The sequence below is a fragment of the Calidris pugnax genome, unplaced genomic scaffold (genome assembly GCF_001431845.1).
Source record: "Calidris pugnax isolate Ruff unplaced genomic scaffold, ASM143184v1 scaffold135, whole genome shotgun sequence".
Classification (NCBI taxonomy): domain Eukaryota; kingdom Metazoa; phylum Chordata; class Aves; order Charadriiformes; family Scolopacidae; genus Calidris; species Calidris pugnax.
In genome coordinates this window covers 544,112-561,536 of record NW_015090961.1, presented here as the reverse complement: position 1 = coordinate 561,536, position 17,425 = coordinate 544,112, and the positions used below count along the sequence as shown (strand labels likewise).

The 17,425-nt window shown below is 47.9% G+C and overlaps 1 protein-coding gene across 2 annotated transcripts in view; it reads right to left on the bottom strand.

Annotated features, from left to right (window-relative positions):
• The window catches only part of PNPLA7 (patatin like phospholipase domain containing 7), a 151,455-nt gene that overhangs the window by 78,492 nt on the left and 55,538 nt on the right, over positions 1-17,425 (bottom strand). For both annotated transcript variants that reach the window (XM_014952362.1, XM_014952363.1), the window contains one exon: positions 9,232-9,345. In XM_014952362.1, the coding sequence (XP_014807848.1) occupies positions 9,232-9,345 (114 nt within the window). The remainder of the gene's footprint in view (positions 1-9,231; positions 9,346-17,425) is intronic.

Sequence of the window (17,425 nt, the reverse complement as noted above, 5' to 3'; positions counted from 1 at the left end):
CACCGTCACCCGGGGCCCGCCAGCCTCCGCGGCGCAGTCGGCAGCGTCTGCTGTGCTCATCCCTCCGGCACATCCCGGATTTCACAGCCTTTTCCAGCAGCCACCAGCCCCCCCAACACCCCCCGCTCTCCCCACAACCCAGCCCGCCGGCACGGCATCGCACCCCTCCGATTTCAGGTTCGAAATAAAAACCTGCACTGCAAAAAGGCGGCAATTTGGAGTCCGGGCTTATCCCAGGGCCCTGGGAGGTTTCTCAATTAGCTGAGAATCATTAGTTGCCTGCGAAGGAAATACCACTTTTTGACCCCTTGTACCAGGGATGGAGCCAAACCTGCCTCAGTTTGTGAGGAAGTTGGATTTATCATCCCTCGGGATTAGAGACCGCGCTCGCAGTGAGCGGACCCGGCTCGGTTAATCACAGTTAATCACCTCAACGCCTAACGAGGAGCAGAGGCATCCATAAGGAGCTTCTGGCGCAGGTCGGGAGCGAAGGGAGCGGGACTGCTGGCACTGCCACAGCGCAGGGAAAACCTGTCCTTCCCACATGGAACGCACCGTCCTACCCAGCGCTGCCATCGTGGGCTGGGGAAGGGCTCAGGGAGGTCACCAGGCTTTGCTAGAAACCCATATATATATCTATGTGTATATATATATATATATATAAAAATATATATACATGCCTATCGGGGCTGGCAGTGCGAATCTGGGCTCTGGAGCTGGGCAACCTGCCTGGGTTGTGAAGACCAGGTCAACAGAAGAAGGTAAAGAAGGTCAACTCCCCAAAAAACTCCACCAAAACACCAAACAAACAAAAAAACCCAAACAAAGAAACAAACCAAACAAAAACATAAAAGCATCCAAAACGCCCAAAGCAAACAAATATACACCCTCCTGAGCTTATGCAGCAGATTTTTCAGGCCAGACAGAAGAAATCTAACCCTACGGGGTTAAAAAACTGAGCGTTTCTCCATCCCAAAAGCTACTTGGGATTCCAGGTGCATCAATCCCATCTCCAAAAGCCCAGAAACCTCCCCTGCTCAGCAGCTGTGAATTCATAAAACCTGTCCCAGAGCAGGACGTTCGGTGGAGACACACATTTTGGAAGGGAAATAAAACGTGGCTCCTCCTCCTTCCACCTCCTCACCCTCTTCGATCACCGCACTGGGACAGCTCTGTGAAGGGCAGAGCGGGACAAAGAGCATTTCTCTCCCTCAGACAGTGTCTTCTCGGCTGTTTCTCAATCAGCTCCAGCCGAGTCAGACCCAGTCCAGCCCCAGCAGCCTCCAGCCCCCCCACCAGTAGCCTCCAACCCCCTCCAGTTCCCCGTTCTGAGGGGGAAACTCCACTTCAGCATCTGCTACAGAGAAGCCTCTGGGAAACCATTAATTTTCCCTCTGCTTAACGAACGTTAAATTCCTCCACAGACCTGCAGGCCCTGCATTGCAGGGCAAGGACCAAACTTCACCTTCCCCAGGGGACTGTATTGCCTGCTTCAGGATGACTAATTTTGGTTTCAAAATGAACGTCCTTCAGCGACGGTGAGTAGGACTCAGGAGGTGATGGTCCCCCTGGACTGAGCACTGGTGAGGTCCCACCTCCAGTGTGTGTCCAATTTTGGGCCCTTCACCACAAAAAAGACATTGAGGGGCTGGAGCGGGTCCAGAGAAGAACAACGGAGCTGGTGAGGGGTCTGGAGCACAAGGAGAAGGGTCTGGAGAACTTCTGAGGGAGCTGGGGGTGTTCAGCCTGGAGAAAAGGAGGCTGAGGGGAGACCTTCTTGCTCTCTCCAACTCCCTGAAAGGAGGGTGTAGAGAAGCAGGGCTTGGTCTTGTCTCCCAAGTCACAGGCGATGGGACACGGCCTCAAGTTGCACCAGGGGAGGTTCAGGTTGGATATGAGGAGAAATGTTTCCATGGAAAGGGTTATGAAGCCCTGGAATGGGCTGCCCAGGGAAGGGGTTGAGGCACCATCCCTGGAGGGATTGAAAAGCTGGGTTGACATGGTGCTTAGAGACATGGGTCAGTGATGGGAGCTTTTTTTTTGTATGGTTTTCTTGTGTTTTTTTTAATCAGAGTTGGGTTGATGGTTGGACTGGATGATCTTAAAGGTCCCTTCCAACCCAGACAGTTCTATGACCCTATGACCCTATGATGGGGCTGGGCAGGGTCACAGCTCAGCATGGCCAGGCAGTGACACTCCATCCTGCTCAGTCCGAGGTGCCTTCTTCCTTCACACCTACTGGAATTCCCAAACCAAGTGGCTACAGCCACTCTGCAGCGTTTTATTTCCTATAATCCTTTAAAATATTTCTACCTATTACTCACACCGAGCTGATCTTCCAAGGCCGGGTTCTAGTTAAAGCTTTTTGTCCCTATTCAACTGTGACACCTAAAAGCTGCTTTGCAATAAGCCCTTTTGAAAGTGATTTTCACAAGAATTCAGTTGTGAAATAGTTTCCTGTGGATATTTATTTCATTCTGGGAACAGCAGGGACTGCCTGGCAGACTGACTCTCTGCTGACAGATAACAATGACACCAAAAGCTTTTTCCCTTCTTAGCTAATTTTTAACAAACCAATTGAGAGAAATCACAAAATCTACACTCATATCCAAGAGCACAGCAACAACTAATCGATGTGAAAGGTTCTGCGTGGTACAAACCCATCTTTACAAGAAGAGGAGGCACGTAAAACCAAACCAAGACCAATATATTCATCGACCCTGCCCCACACCGTAGAGGTTCAGGTTTAATTGGGAGCTATTTTAAACCTAAGGAACAAAGCTCCTCACAAGGAGTCATCCCCCCTCGCTGGTGTCTCCTTGCAGGTCCCTGCTTTAGGAACCCAGCCCCGGGTAAAGCAGGTGGGGAACAGCCCGAGGTGTCCATAGGGACCCTGCAGAGCCAGCAGAAACACAGCCCTACAAACCCCAACCAGCTTTTCCTTCCACGTCCGCTCGGATCCTCTCCAGCAGATCCTCTCACATCGCCCACAGCCAAGAGACCAGGATTCTCACACTCACCAGGATGGCTTGTGGGGGAGCCAAGTATTTCTCTGGTCACTTTGAAGTTTAAAAAGTAAGATACTGAATAGTTAAGACTTGAAAACTTCGAATCAGTTATCCAATAGGCCACCTTTAAATTAAATATGTTGAATAACAATTTATTGCTGCTTTTTTTACTTTACTTCTTACTTTACTTCTTTGCTGTGAGGGTGGCAGAGCCCTGGCAGAGGCTGCTCAGGGAGGTGGTGGGGTCTCCTTCTCTGGAGACATTCAAACCCTCCTGGACACGTTCCTGTGGGACCTGCTCTGGGTGGCCCTGCTCTGGCAGGGGGTTGGACTGGATGATCTCCAGAGGTCCCTTCTGACCCCACAGCATTCTGTGAGTCTGTGATTCATAGCAGGGTATTACAGCCCTTCGCATACATCCATGATTTAGTAAAAGGGCTTTCTACCACACAGGGACCCAATGTGAATAAGCAAGTGCAGAAAAAAGGGCTGCCACGGGTTTTCTGTTCTACAAAGTAAATGCAATTGGGGTAAAATAGTAATAACAGCCATTTCATCTCTACAAATGCCCACAATGGCAGTCTCGTTGCTGCGGAGCTCTTTCCAGGAGTTGCCATTATCCTCCACCAGCTTTCTTAAAGGTTTTTTTAAAGGACAAGGGAGGAGGAGAGGGAAATTAGATCATCAGCTTGAATAAACCCGTGGCATAATTGAAGCTTTCCGTGGCCCCAGAGCAGATGAAACACTCTGCCTGTCACAGACTCAGGGCAGGGGGGCTCCGATGAAAACTCCCGATGGTTTGAGAACCGCCGTGACAAAGCACATCTTAAACACTCGCTCGCAACGATTTCTGGCACCTTTAGGGCAGAACTGAAGCCTCACCCCGGGGCTGTTTGAGCTTCTAACGCTTGTGATCGATTGTGTCTTGAAGAAAAACGTCAGCCCCGCATCACGGCAGCAACTGAGCCCCGGCTCCCAGCAGCGCCAGCCCCACCATGCTCCCACCCAACGGCGTCTCCTTCTCACATCCCCTTCTCCCCCAGCCAAGGAAAACTTAATTTCCAAGGGCCACCAGAGCTAATGTGGAAAAATCTGGCAGCCTGGCCTCTCCTGACCTATTCCAGGGCACCACATCCAGCTGGAACAACGTGAGGCACGAGGGGAGCAGTTTGGAAAGAGGGCAGAGCCCTGAGGTCTCGGCGTGAGGAGAGAGCCCTCGGGAGGGCTTCTGCCACTTCAGAGAAGCTCCGGCTAAAATACACACACAAAGAGAGCAGGACTCGCTGTTCGAGACGGTTCTGAATATATTTAAACCCCAAGGGCAGGCTTGGAGAATTAAAAGAAGGATGCAGAAAGTCTCTGTGTTTTCTCGGTGCGATTTCCATCAGCTACAGCAGGTCCAAATTTCAAGTTAGGATTAGAAAACCACCACCAAACCAGAAGCAAACTCGGCTCAGCAGAGGCAAAGCCTGATCTATGAGAGGCCACCCAAGCTGTGCGCTGCTGTCAGAACATCTCCGTAAGCTGTTCACAAATTCTGCTGCTTTGAAACCGCCTTGTGGTGCCAAAAATCGTGAGCTGCTTCTCTCGTCCTACTTTTCCCCAAACTGAAGGCAGGGACGAAAATAGAAAGAATCAATTCCCTTTCACTCCTGCATCTCTGAAAGCCTTCAGCCAGCACCAGAAAGGAACACCGGGGCTGTCAGAGGAGCAAATGCTCTCGCTGGCCGAGTGCCCCGCTGGCTCTGGAGAGCTGTGGCCCTCGGGTAGGAGCACCGAGAAAACGAGGGGGAAGTTTGGCACCGTGGACCTCTTCCAATTGGGAACATGCAGGATGCTATATCCAGAGTGACCCCGGGCTGGGGGGCTCTCCTGAGAAGCCAGGGAGATGTGGATTTGACTTCTGCAGGCTGGGCAGGATCCACAAGCCCAGCATCTGTCACTTCTGGGCACATACTCTGACATTTTGGCTGTTATTTATAACAGAGATGAGCTCCCCCATGCTCACCCAACCTGCTTCAGCCCTCAGAATAACAGCAGCTATAGCGGGTCCCACCAAAATCCCAGCAGACCAGTATCCTGCCTCCGACAGGACCCCAGCAGATGCCCAGGGGAGAAGCCAAACCAGGGCGAGCACACGGTGCTGCCCCAGGCACCAGCTCTGCCATGTCTACATCCCAGCTCAAGGAACCTCAACTCCTGCAGGGACTAACGGAGCCTCATTTCCCTCATTTGATGCTCTTCTCATCAGCAAGCACCACCCACCTACACAGTTTTCTTACCCGTCAGGTAATATTTTCTTACAGCACACTCCAGAGCTGGAACCCTCTCTGGGTCATCTACAAACACACCACAACTGGGGAAAAGGTTGCAGGATGGAGACTCCCCACTAACTCCTAGAAATAAAGGGTTCTTTTGCCCTTGCCATCTCAAGGGTAACAAATCAAGAGGATAACTCCATCTCGGGAACAGTTCCTGGCTGTTGGGGTTCATGCTACTGAGGGTCTGCAGAGACCGCCAGGAGGAAGATGGCCCTGGAATCAGTGGGATTCCTCTGAACTCCCCTGGAGGGGTTCAAGGCCAGGCTGGACGGGGCTTGGAACAACCTGGTCTGGTGGGAGGTGTCCCTGCCCAGGGCAGGATGGTTGAACTTGATCATCTTTAAGGTATTTTCCAACCCAAACCATCCTATGGTTCTATGATTCTAACTAAGAGAAGGTTTCCCCTGGCTCAGGGGACAAGCACCACCATCTGATCAGTGTTCCACCAAGAGAGACTCTGACTCTCTTACCCTTCCCTTCAGCAGGGGAGCATGTGTTTGACAGAGGCAGAGTTGTGATTTTTTTTTGGTTTCTTTTGTTAAAAGGTGGTTTTCTGATCTGCAGAGGCCTGAGAGGGAGATCCCCCCCCGCCGCCGAATCCCGAGCCAGCTCTGGCCACCCAGTCAGTTATTTCAGAACCATTGCCCCTGCTACCCCTTCCTCACTTCTGGCCCGATGGGGAAAACAACATTGTAAATCCGGTGTATAAATCACTCTGCTACAGTAACAGGAGAGAAAATAAGACCCAGAGAATTCATTCGGCCCATCCCTCTGCTCAGCACCAGGCATCACCTCAACCATAATTTTTTAAGAGGTTATAAAAATGAGTAACAATCTTTTAGCCTTTCTAGGGAATACAATCAGCTTTTTTCTTAATATCCAGCCGCTGCAATTCTAGGACATCACCATTTGCTCTATTCCCATATAGCAAGTAGCTTATGCCCTTGCTATCAAAAGACAACTTCATACATTTGAAAATAGTTACCGTGTCGTCCCTTACCCTTCCCCAGCCTGTTTGCCTTTATAGATTAATATTTCTAAACACCAGCCTGGCACCTTTTTGTGCTCTTGACTCTGCTCATTTGATCTGCCTCTTCCTTCAAATGTGTTGCCACAGGCTGGTACTGAACCTTTTCCAGCATCAGGGAGAACACAAGGATTTCTTCATTCCAAAAAACATTCTATTTAACATGCAACTGCATGACATCGTTCAGGCATGGTCAGCTTTTGACCTCCTAATGCCTGGATTCTTCTTCTAAGAAACAGCTACACAGACCCTTTTCTCTGTACACAATTTATTAGTTTCCAGCTCAAAACCTTCTCTCCAGGACACTCCTTTAAAGTTAAAGTTGACTTTGCACTTTCTACTTGACTTCAAACTTTCTACCCTATTGTTTTCCTCTATCACTTCAATTCCTCTTCGCTTCTGTCCTTCCTCTCTTACCAGATGGACCTAACAGACAAAAAGAGAAGACACAAGAACTCTGATATCAGATTAAAAATATTTTATCTCAGGTTCTTAAGACAGTCTGAAGGTATTAACCACATAAATCATCCTACTTTAAGTCTATCTTACACTCTTTTTTCTATTTCTAATGCTTTTTCTAAAATAATCCAGTAGCAGAAACACAAGGTCTCACATTTTTGATACCAGGTTAACTTCTATTTAGAATTTGGAGATCTCAAACAGCAGCAAGAACATGGTTTTCTAACAACCTTTTTTGCAACACATTTCCTTAAAAGATCTATTTTAGCATGTTGTGTCATTGCAACCAATCAGCCAAACTACATGCAACTCCAGAGAAAACTAATTCCATATTAAAATAGGTGAGTAATTGGAGGCTGACGGGCTGCACTCTTTAGACACGGGAAAGACATTTGGTTTCTATTGGATTGTACTAGAAATGTGACACTCAGGCTCAACTTAAATTGCAAAGCAAAAAGATTTAGATCTCCACAGATGGCACTCTTAAATTTTGCCAACTGATAGAATAGGAAAAGGGAAGAGAGAGAAAAGAGAGGCTGAAATCAATTCTTGCCCCAGGAAAAGAGGGAAAATTAGAGCGCTGAGCTGCACACAGCTGTGTTCAAGGCATCACTAAATATAACATGTTCAGTGCTTACTGGTAACTTACAGATTGTATGTTTACAATGACATTTAAAATAATCCCCTATGGAAGGAGAAAGGTGGGTTTAAATTTCACCCGGCTCATTTATCCCTTTCCTGATCCATCACAAGGAGGGTGACGCTTGAAAGGACAACTCAAGAGGGGACATGCCACTGGCAGGACCCTGGTTGGGGCTGGGATGAACCAGAGGCTGCAGGAAATCCCTGCCTTACACAGGGAATCTGAGGATATTTCAGAGAGATCCAGAGAACAGGAGCGTCTCAAAAACCTACAACACAAGCTCAGAAACACTTAAACAAAAACAATGCTTCTGGGCAAAGCAGGAAGATTTGTTTTCACTGTCCTAACTTCTGAACACTTACCTCAACGAGGAAATCATCCCAGCAATAACACAGACAAATCCCCACAGGTTTTTTTTAAACATGAGAATGCATGAATGCAGGCCTTATATTATACAGTTAAAAAAAATAATCAAAAACATTATTATGGGTGCCAGGAAGGCAAAAGAATACAAGTATTATAATTGGGTGTATTACTTTTGCAGGTTTTTTTAAGAGATCTGGTAAAATAAGTATATGACTTAAAGACAGCAAAAAGAAAAAAATCAGAAATAAGCTGAAATAACAGTATTAAAGAATTGCCTTTAAGGCTAGAGCAATGATTTAGTGCTTCCTATAATGTCCCTGATGCACTTAGGGACAAAAGAATTAAATTTCACGTCCGTCAGTCTCCAGATTCGCAGGAGAGAGGTATAATGTCAAGTGAATTAAAGAAGATGGATGAGTTGATGGATTCAGAGGGAGCAATCAGAGTCTTCAGGACACAGACAGACCTGGCGGTTGCAGAACGAGGACTGACAGCCTAAAACACACGGAAGAGGAAGCCCACCCCCCAAATACCAATGCTCTGGAAACAAAGGTACATACAACCAAGTGCTGACTTTGAGTCCCAGGGAGCAAGGCAAACAAATCACAACATTGTAAAGTGATTTTAGAAGTCAAACTTTCATTTACTATCAATAGCACTAAGTGGTTTCCCCTTTGACATCGAGGGGCTGGAACGGGTTCAGAGAAGGGCAATGGAGCTGGGGAGGGGTCTGGAGCACAAGTCTTGTGAGGAGAGGCTGAGGGAGCTGGGGGTGTTCAGCCTGGAGAAAAGGAGGCTGAGGGGAGACCTTCTCGCTCTCTCCAACTCCCTGAAAGGAGGGTGTAGCCAGGGGGGGTCGGTCTCTGCTCCCAAGGAACAGGTGATGGGACAAGAGGAAATGGCCTCAAGTTGCACCAGGGGAGGTTCAGATGGAGATTATGAAAAATGTTTCCACGGGAAGGGTTATGAAGCCTTGGAATGGGCTGCCCAGGGAAGGGGTTGAGGCCCCATCCCTGGAGGGATTTAAAAGACGGGGCGACATAGTGCTTAGAGACACGGGTTAGGGATGGGTTTGATCAGAGTGAGGTTGATGGTTGGACTCAACGATCTGAAAGGTCCCTTCCAACCCAGACAATTCTGTGATTCTATACACAACCTGCATTTAGCATGAACTTCTCCCAGATACACAAACAGCCCCACAATAAAACATCCTCAAACAGATTAGAAGATAAGGGAAGCGAAGCTGGTGAAAGTCAGTATAGATCAGATCATGCAGACAGAGAGAACCAAATGTTTTCTCGGTGCCCATCAATCATACACAAAACCCAGAGGACGTGGTGCTAATGGGGAGCTTCAGCTCCTCAGACATCTTTTGAGACAGACAGAAAATACTTTTCATTTTCTTACCTGGGGGAATTTGCGTTTGATGGATGTCAGTGCTCCCTCCGGGAGCTTGGCAAGTTCTGAATCTCGGACCGCGTGGACTGTTGTGGCTCGAGGCTGGTGGGTCAACGCCTCCACCTGAAAGAACACACAGCCAGAAAACATTAACCATCGGTCACCACACGTTGCAAAAATCAAATGTTGGGATGAAGAAAAGGAACACTTCCCAGGAACGGGGCTCTCAGACTCGTTGCTCTCACACCTTCAGAACAGAACGCCCTTTTTCCCCTTCTTCCCAAAGGCACGTCCATGGCAGCACCAGCATCTGCTGAACCCCCGTCTCCCCGGCACACGCTCAGCCCTCACACAGTCCCAGTTTCTCACCCAACTGGACCCCAAAGCATCGATGGGAGGAGATACAGGAGGAAGCTCTGCCTGAGCTTTTGCAGGCTCTCACACACAGAGTTCATCTCCAAGTGAGGACCAATCTGCTCCTAACACTGGCCAGAACAACAGCCAGAGACACACAATGGACTCATCTGTCACAGCACTTACATCTTTTAATCCATTGTTTTTAATTGTGATAACGCTATCCAAGACAGAGAGAGAAATCCACTTCTCTACTGCTCTTCCTTTCTTTTTTCCCCAATATCACCCTGAAATGCTGTCATTTTACTCTCAGAAGGTGAACACCAGCAACCTTGAAATAATCAAGACCTTCTAAAAATTAAAGAAAGGAATGAGGAGCAAATCAGCCGATCTTGGCCAGAAGTGAGCTTTCCTTTTACTTTTCTTTTTTTTTCCTTCACGGAATCAGGGAATTGTCAGAGTTGGAAGGGACCTCTAGAGCCCATCCAGCCCAACTCCCCTGCCAAAGCAGGGCTGCCCAGAGCACAGCACTCAGGAGCATCCAGGTGGGGCTTGAAGATCTCCAGAGAAGGGGACTCCACACCCTCCCTGGGCAGCCTCTGCCAGGGCTCTGCCACCCTCACCCCAAACAAGTTCTTCCTCACATTGCAGTGGAACTTCCCATCTTCCAGCTTGTGCCCGTTGCCCCTCGTCCTGTCACTGGGAATCACTGGAAAGAGTCCGGCTCCATCCTCCTTCAACCCACCCTTTAGACACTTGTACATTTTTCTTGGTTTTGTTGTTTCTTTGTTTGTTGGGGTTTTTTTAACATATATATGTAAAAGGAGGAGCTTCTTTCCTGTGAGGGTGGCAGAGCCCTGGCAGAGGCTGCCCAGGGAGGTGGTGGAGTTTCCTTCTCTGGAGACATTCAAACCCACCTGGACACATTCCTGTGGGACCTGCTCTGGGTGGCCCTGCTCTGGCAGGGGGTTGGACTGGATGATCTCCAGAGGTCCCTTCCAACCCCATGCCATCCTGTGATTCTGTGCTACATAAACAGGAAAACACGGGACAGGACACACCTACCTCAACGATACCCAATATTTCTCCTAGAAACATTTATTATAATTAAGATTAGAAGTTTAAAGAAGAAAATAATGACGCAATGAAACTTAATACAGAGATATTCTCCTCTAAGGGGAGAACCCGACATGATAGAACCAAAACCAGGTTCTAAAATCCCCCTCTGCAAAGGGCCCCCCGTGCCCCGAGTGCCCCCTCTGCCCAGGAGGGAAACACAGAAACCAAATTCCCTGGAGAAATATCTTCACCCGCTTTGAGGAGAGCACCTGCCGGGCGAGATGGCGTCATTCGGAGCTCAGGCGTGAGCTACACACAATGTTTAATTGCTTAGAAACAGCCCGGTGCTCAGTTTTGCAGGTTTTAGCAACAGGCAACGTTTACTGGGTTTGAAATCCATCCCTCAGTCGCTTGGAAAAAAAAAAAAGGGTTGTCGCTGTGGGGGCTGTGTTAAAACACAAACAAAAATTTCCTCACCGACTGCAACGTATGGACACTAAGAATAAAAATGAACATGATCTTTCATTTTAAGTTTTCCAGGAGAAAAAGAAACAGAAAATATATCAGCTTATAATTGTTTCACTGGGGAGCTGGGGGGCTTGATGGGTTGGTTGGGTTAGGTTGTGGTTTTGGGGGTTTTTTTCCAAGATTAGTTCCAAAGCTTATATTTACAGCAAATTCCAACACAATCAATACTTTTACTATAGAACCAGAGGCTCAGGCACACAAGAAGTTATCACACACCATGGATGTAATGCCCCGTACAACGGCGGGGCTGTGCCGGGCGCCTGGGCATCGGCTTCTGCCCATGTGCCAAGAAAATTAATTGAAGCCATGCAGCTCCATGTGTCTTCAGGACAGGAGCTTCCAACAGGAACACATTCCTGGAAGATGACGTGCACAAAATGCACCATTCAGGCAGCCACAACAGCCAGATCTCAAAACCTTTCAATCAAGCCCCAAAGCTGAGATGAGGCTGCCAATATTAACAGAGAGTTCCATCAGCACCGACCGCGAGGCAGGAAACCCCCAACCCCCAAGCGCATTGAAAGTCAGGACATTTTGCCAGACATGGCCTTTGGGTTTTGTTCAGATGTTTTCTTATGTAATCACGTTTTAAACTAATTCTATACAAGGGGGAAAAAAAGGCCATGCCATCTCTGTATACACAGTCACAGAGAAACAGGTCCCCTTTAGGCTCCCCAGCTGGTTGTATCACGTCTCCTGTTTTATCTCCCTCCTCTAGCGCCAGCTTTTTATCACAGGTTTTTGCTCTGTAATTTTGCTTCCTTACCCTGAAAGCAGGTTAAGAGTTTTGGTTGTTAAAATAAACCTTTTCTCCCTCTCCAGTCATCACCTGATTGAGTTTAATTTGTACAAAGAAGAAAAAACACTCCAACCGTCTCTCATCCTTTTCCACTCTCCTTGTGATATACAAGTGCATAAAATTAACTGGGCTCCAAAGGGCTCACAAGCCTTTTGGAAAAGATGAGATCTGTAAAAAAGGGAATTAAAATTTAACTTTAAAACAAAGCCTCCGGGATTATTTTTTTCCTCCAAACTGACTCTGTCTTTTCGAATCGTTCCCTGGGCAGATCAGGGGGAGATGGAGCCCTTGTTCGAACCTCCTCCACAAGGAGCCATCCCAGTCTCTGGAGCAAGTGGCATTTCCACCACCACCACCAGGGTTATGGACCCCCACTACTGCAGGGAATTTCTTGAATGTAATTCCCAACTGATTGCAGAAACTGGACCTTGAATTATTCCTATATACAGGTACTATACAAGTCTTGCCATTGCCATCAGCTTTGATATTTTCATGCAAACATACCCCAATATTCCAGCATGGAAAATATCTGGGTCCCAGACACCATACACCAAAAAATTAAAATTTTGCTTTCCCCTTGGAAACTATCATCTCAGCTCCAAATCTTATTAGTTATTCCAAACTATTCATACAATACTTCCCCTTCGCTGGAAGCGAGAGGGCTCTCATTGAACATTTGGACCATAGAATCATAGAACCATGGAGTTGTCTGGGTTGGGAGGGACCTTTCAGATCATAAAGTCCAACCATCAACCCAACACTGCCCAAACCACCACTGACCCATGTCCCTCAGCACCGCATCTGCCCGGCTTTTAAATACCTCCAGGGATGGGGACTCCAATCTTCACTACGTTCTCGTCTCTCCCCTCTTTACACCCCGTGGTTAAAAAGCTTTCTTTGCCAAATCAAATCGCTATTTGGCTATTTCTCACCCTTTCTGGAGATGAAAAACATACTCTAACGGTGAGTCATAGTTCTCCCCTGTAAATTATACTTTTCTTCTTTGTATTTACTCTTAATAAACTGTTGGAGATGTCATCTAGTCAGAGATTTTTTCTTCTTGCTTAGAAAAACCAAGTTCCATGCAACATGAGTATTTAAAATCGTTTCGCTCTTAAGCCACGTTCAAACCCTTGGGCTCCCCCGTCCAGTGAACCTTTTAAAAAAGTTTTCTTATTTTTCCAGGTTTGTAAATAGTACAAGACTTCGAGATCTAGCTTCAGCTTTAATATGACTAAAATCCACGCGTGATCAGAAGATCAACCCCCGTAAGATTATTTCTTTGGTTATAAACCCCAAATTTAATATTTTGATCACCCGCAAATAGTCAAACAACACCAGACACTTTCATAATAACATTAATAAATGTTTCAATAAATAATATTATTATCTTCCAAACCCAACCCAATCTGGGGGAGAGGAAGCACACAGATATATGTGTGTATATATCAGCATATATGTATGTGTGTGTGTATATATCTATCTCACCCAAGGCTGCCTTTGAGCTCCTTCCCAGAGCACCACCATCACCATTAAGCTGTGCCAGCACGAACACAGCTACAATATTGGTTCCAGTGCAAGAATCAGCAGACTCTTTCCCTCTTCTTTTCAAATTCAAGCCAACATGATCTATTTCGCTTGAGGCAGTAGAACTTCTCTGCTTCTTCTCCCACATCATCCATTCCTTCCCCTTACTAACAAGCCTCTAAACAAGTTCTGCCTCACTGCCCACTTCTGGTCTTCTCTTTCAATGTTTAATTCCCCCATCTGCCATCCTTGCTCTTCTTCTCTCTCTCTCAAACAATCCTCTGGTTTTCCTGGAGTTCACTGAAGGCTTGAGCCCATCACCTCCCCTGCTCCAGCTGGACCAGCTAGTCTTCTCCTTGCCATTTTATTATCTAGTGAGCCTACATTTCAGTGCTATTTCCACTCGGAAATCTGTCCCTCTCTGAAATCCAACTGCTGTGCCTTATTTTAGCAATCATGCAGAAATTTCCAGTGTTCCATTCACTGCACCCCTGTCCCCGAGATCTAACCCTCGGCTCCTGGTTTACAGCAAGCACCAACCTCTTCTCCTCCATCCCACCCTCCGGAATCCATCCCTCCACCGTTCCCTTACTCCCATTTCCTCCAAGAGCCACACAAAGCGATGCCTCGAATGCTATTAATAATTTGCATCGTGGAGCACATATCAATTTAGAGTGTTTTCTGCCCTGTGGTTCTTATAACTGACCATGAATACTACCACAGGTGGTGGCCCCTCCTGCACCATTGCCATTCTGTTCTTCCTAACATTAACAAGAAAAGGAAAAAAAAACAAACCACCTATAAATAGATTTATGCTCTTTTTACTGTTCCAGCCAATCCTGACAGCCAGGTTTCTCCCTGCTCAGTATTAAATAGTGACAAAACCACGTACGGTGCATCCATCACGTACAACACACATGATTCACACCCCAGGCTTACAAACTCTTTACAAAGAGAAAGTGTTATCGTAAATCTTTTAAAAGGAGGGGGAAAAACAATTTATATTCTCATGACCTCTTTTGACTTCATTTTCAACAGTCGTTCCTGACAGCTCCTCTTGCAGCTTTATAAATTACACACTTGGAAAGTGAAATCTAACAAGTGTCATTTTCTGCAAGTTGCTCTAATTCCTCCAAATTCCTTTTTGAGCTACATCCAACAAATCACTCTGAACATTTGCTCCCCTTCAGCGTGTGCGCAGCCCCTGAGCAGGGGGCACAGGGGTCCCCATCCTTCCCCTCAAGCATCTCTGAGGGTTCATGGAGGACTTGACTTAACCAAAGTCGGGGCTGGTTTCCAGTCTCTCTGCTGGGCCAATGAATCGTTGTGTCTCTGCACAAACTTGGCCTCACTTTAACAAATTATTGGGTGACTTTTCTAACAGTCAGCAAACAGTAAAATTGAAGTAATTCCAAAATACAGTTTCTTGTGTAGATTACTTCTTTCCAAAGGGGGGTTGGAGTGTGCCTAGTGCAGGAGCAGGAAGGTCCACTCTGAATTAGCAACACACATCAACAGGATGGTGTCCAGGGCCACAGGTCCATCCTCCCCAACCTCTGACCAGAGACATGTTCACACATTCCTGCGGCTCCTCCTGCGCCTTCCCCTCCCGTCCATCCCGTAAGACACCGCTTTCAGTCTCTCTTCATTAGGGCTACTATTCCACCCGAGAATCTTTTATTCTCTAATGCAACGTATTTCTTTCTCTCATATCAATCTTTTCCTCGCTACCAGCTCACAAAGAGCAGTAATTTTTCCAGGTGAAGGGAGCGCTGCATGTCAGTCCGTGCAGCGGCTGCGGTGCAGCAGGAGGAGCCACAGCCACAGGAATGAAAGCATCGGATATGGGGAGACCCTGGGAAGCGGGTTAGGACCCCAAGGGTTATTAAATTATGTAGCTTAAACTCTTCATCTTCCAAATCCTCATTGCTGAAAGCCAGTCAATTTGCCTGCTGTTTGTAGGCTTCGAGCTTTCATGTCCATGCAAGGCCCTTCGGCAAGACCCTGCAGCCCCCAACACGCACCCTCTGAGAGCGCTCCAGGGAGATGGGGCAGGGCCCATCCAGCCGTGCTCCAACCAACGTGGCATCACGCCTCACAAAACAAACTGAGAACTCCAGTAACAGTCACAAACAGCAAAAAGGCTTCTCTTCTCTTCAAGACAAGTGTACTTTCCACCAGCAGCACCACCAGAGGGGACACAGACCATGGAGGGTGCAGCGTTTCAGACAGACGCCTCTGAGCACCCCCTGCACAGACACCCTGGTTCCCCACGGAAAAGACAATCGACTCCGAGGTCCCTCTGCCTAAACTGCCTCCTGGCCCTCTCCTTCCACAACATCCACCCGAACTGTGCCAGGCAAAGCCAGCAGCTCACCCAAAGGCACTGGGGAGAAGCATCAGGACAGCAGGAACACAAGGGACGGGGGTGAAATACCCTGCGCAAAGAAGCGCAGATACACCCACAGAAGCACAAGGAGAAGAAACACCAACACTGACATCTGCTGATAGACTGGGAGGCTCAAGGAACGGGACAGGCAACAAGTCAATGCCCAAGTACAGGGTAGCACACGCGTATCATGGAATCAGGGAATTGTCAGTGTTGGAAGGAACCTTCTAGAGCCCATCCAGTCCCACTCCCCTGCCAAAGCAGGGCTGCCCAGAGCACAGCACTCAGGAGCATCCAGGTGGGGCCTGAAGATCTCCAGAGAAGGGGACTCCACACCCTCCCTGGGCAGCCTCTGCCAGGGCTCTGCCACCCTCACCCCAAACAAGTTCTTCCTCACATTGCAGTGGAACTTCCCATGGTGCAGCTTGTGCCCGTTGCCCCTCGTCCTGTCCCTGGGAACCACTGAAAAGGGTCTGGCTCCTTCCTCCCTCAAACTGCCCTTTAGACACTTGGGAGCACTAAGAAGGTTTCCCCTCAGCCTTCTCCAGGCTCAAGAGCCCCAGCTCTCTCAGCCTTTCCTCACCAGGGAGATGCTCCAATCCCTCCATCATCTCTGGTGCCCTACGCTGGACTCTCTCCAGCAGTTCCCTGTCTCTCTTGAACTGGGGAGCCCAGAACTGGAGGCAGGATTCCAGTTGTGGCCTCACCAGTGCTGAGCAGAGGAGGAGAATGACCTCCCTTGACCTCCTGGCCACAACAGCCAACACAGGCACTGGACCAGCACTGGCACCGGCCACACACGTGTGGGTTTTCCCAGCAACGCTCTTGCTAGACACAGCCAGGAGATGCTGCTGCTGCAACCAAAGACAACGATGGAACATCATCACTATTACATGAAGGGCAACCAAACACTACGTGGAAGAATTTTTTTCTGGATTAAACAAGCTGCTCTCAGCCCCTTCTTCAGCTCATTGGCACCTGGAGCAGCAGAGGATGCTCATCTCAAAGGTGTTCCCTCCAGCCACCCTTTGGGAAGCATCCCAAACGTTAACTTGTTGGTATCAGAAAAGGACAAAGGAGGAGACGCTGCTGGAAGCGATGAATGAGTGGGAAGAGCAACCAGACAAGCTGCAAATCGATGCTGTTTGCGGGAGCGGCGCCAGGATGGATGCAGTACGCCGTGTACTCTTGAAAGTTGTTCTAACAACCACCTTCTGCAATCCTGTGCCTGCCAAGTCAGCCCCGTGACTGAGGACAGCCAGCATTCTGCTGTGCAGGAAGAGGAATCCAAACCTCCCTCTCTCATTTATACATATATATATATATATAGGTTTTTATATATATATAAAAAAATAATTTACATACACATACTCATACATCTAAGTCTTACTTTGTGTATCTACATGTGGGGATGTGTAAATGTATATCTAAAATATTTGTGAAAATTCAGTAAGACTGAGCTCGCTACCTTTAGTAATGAAGGCAGCGGGAGTCGTGCTGCTGGTTCTCCCCAGAGGACTGAGCCTGCGTTTTGGAGCAGAGCAGTG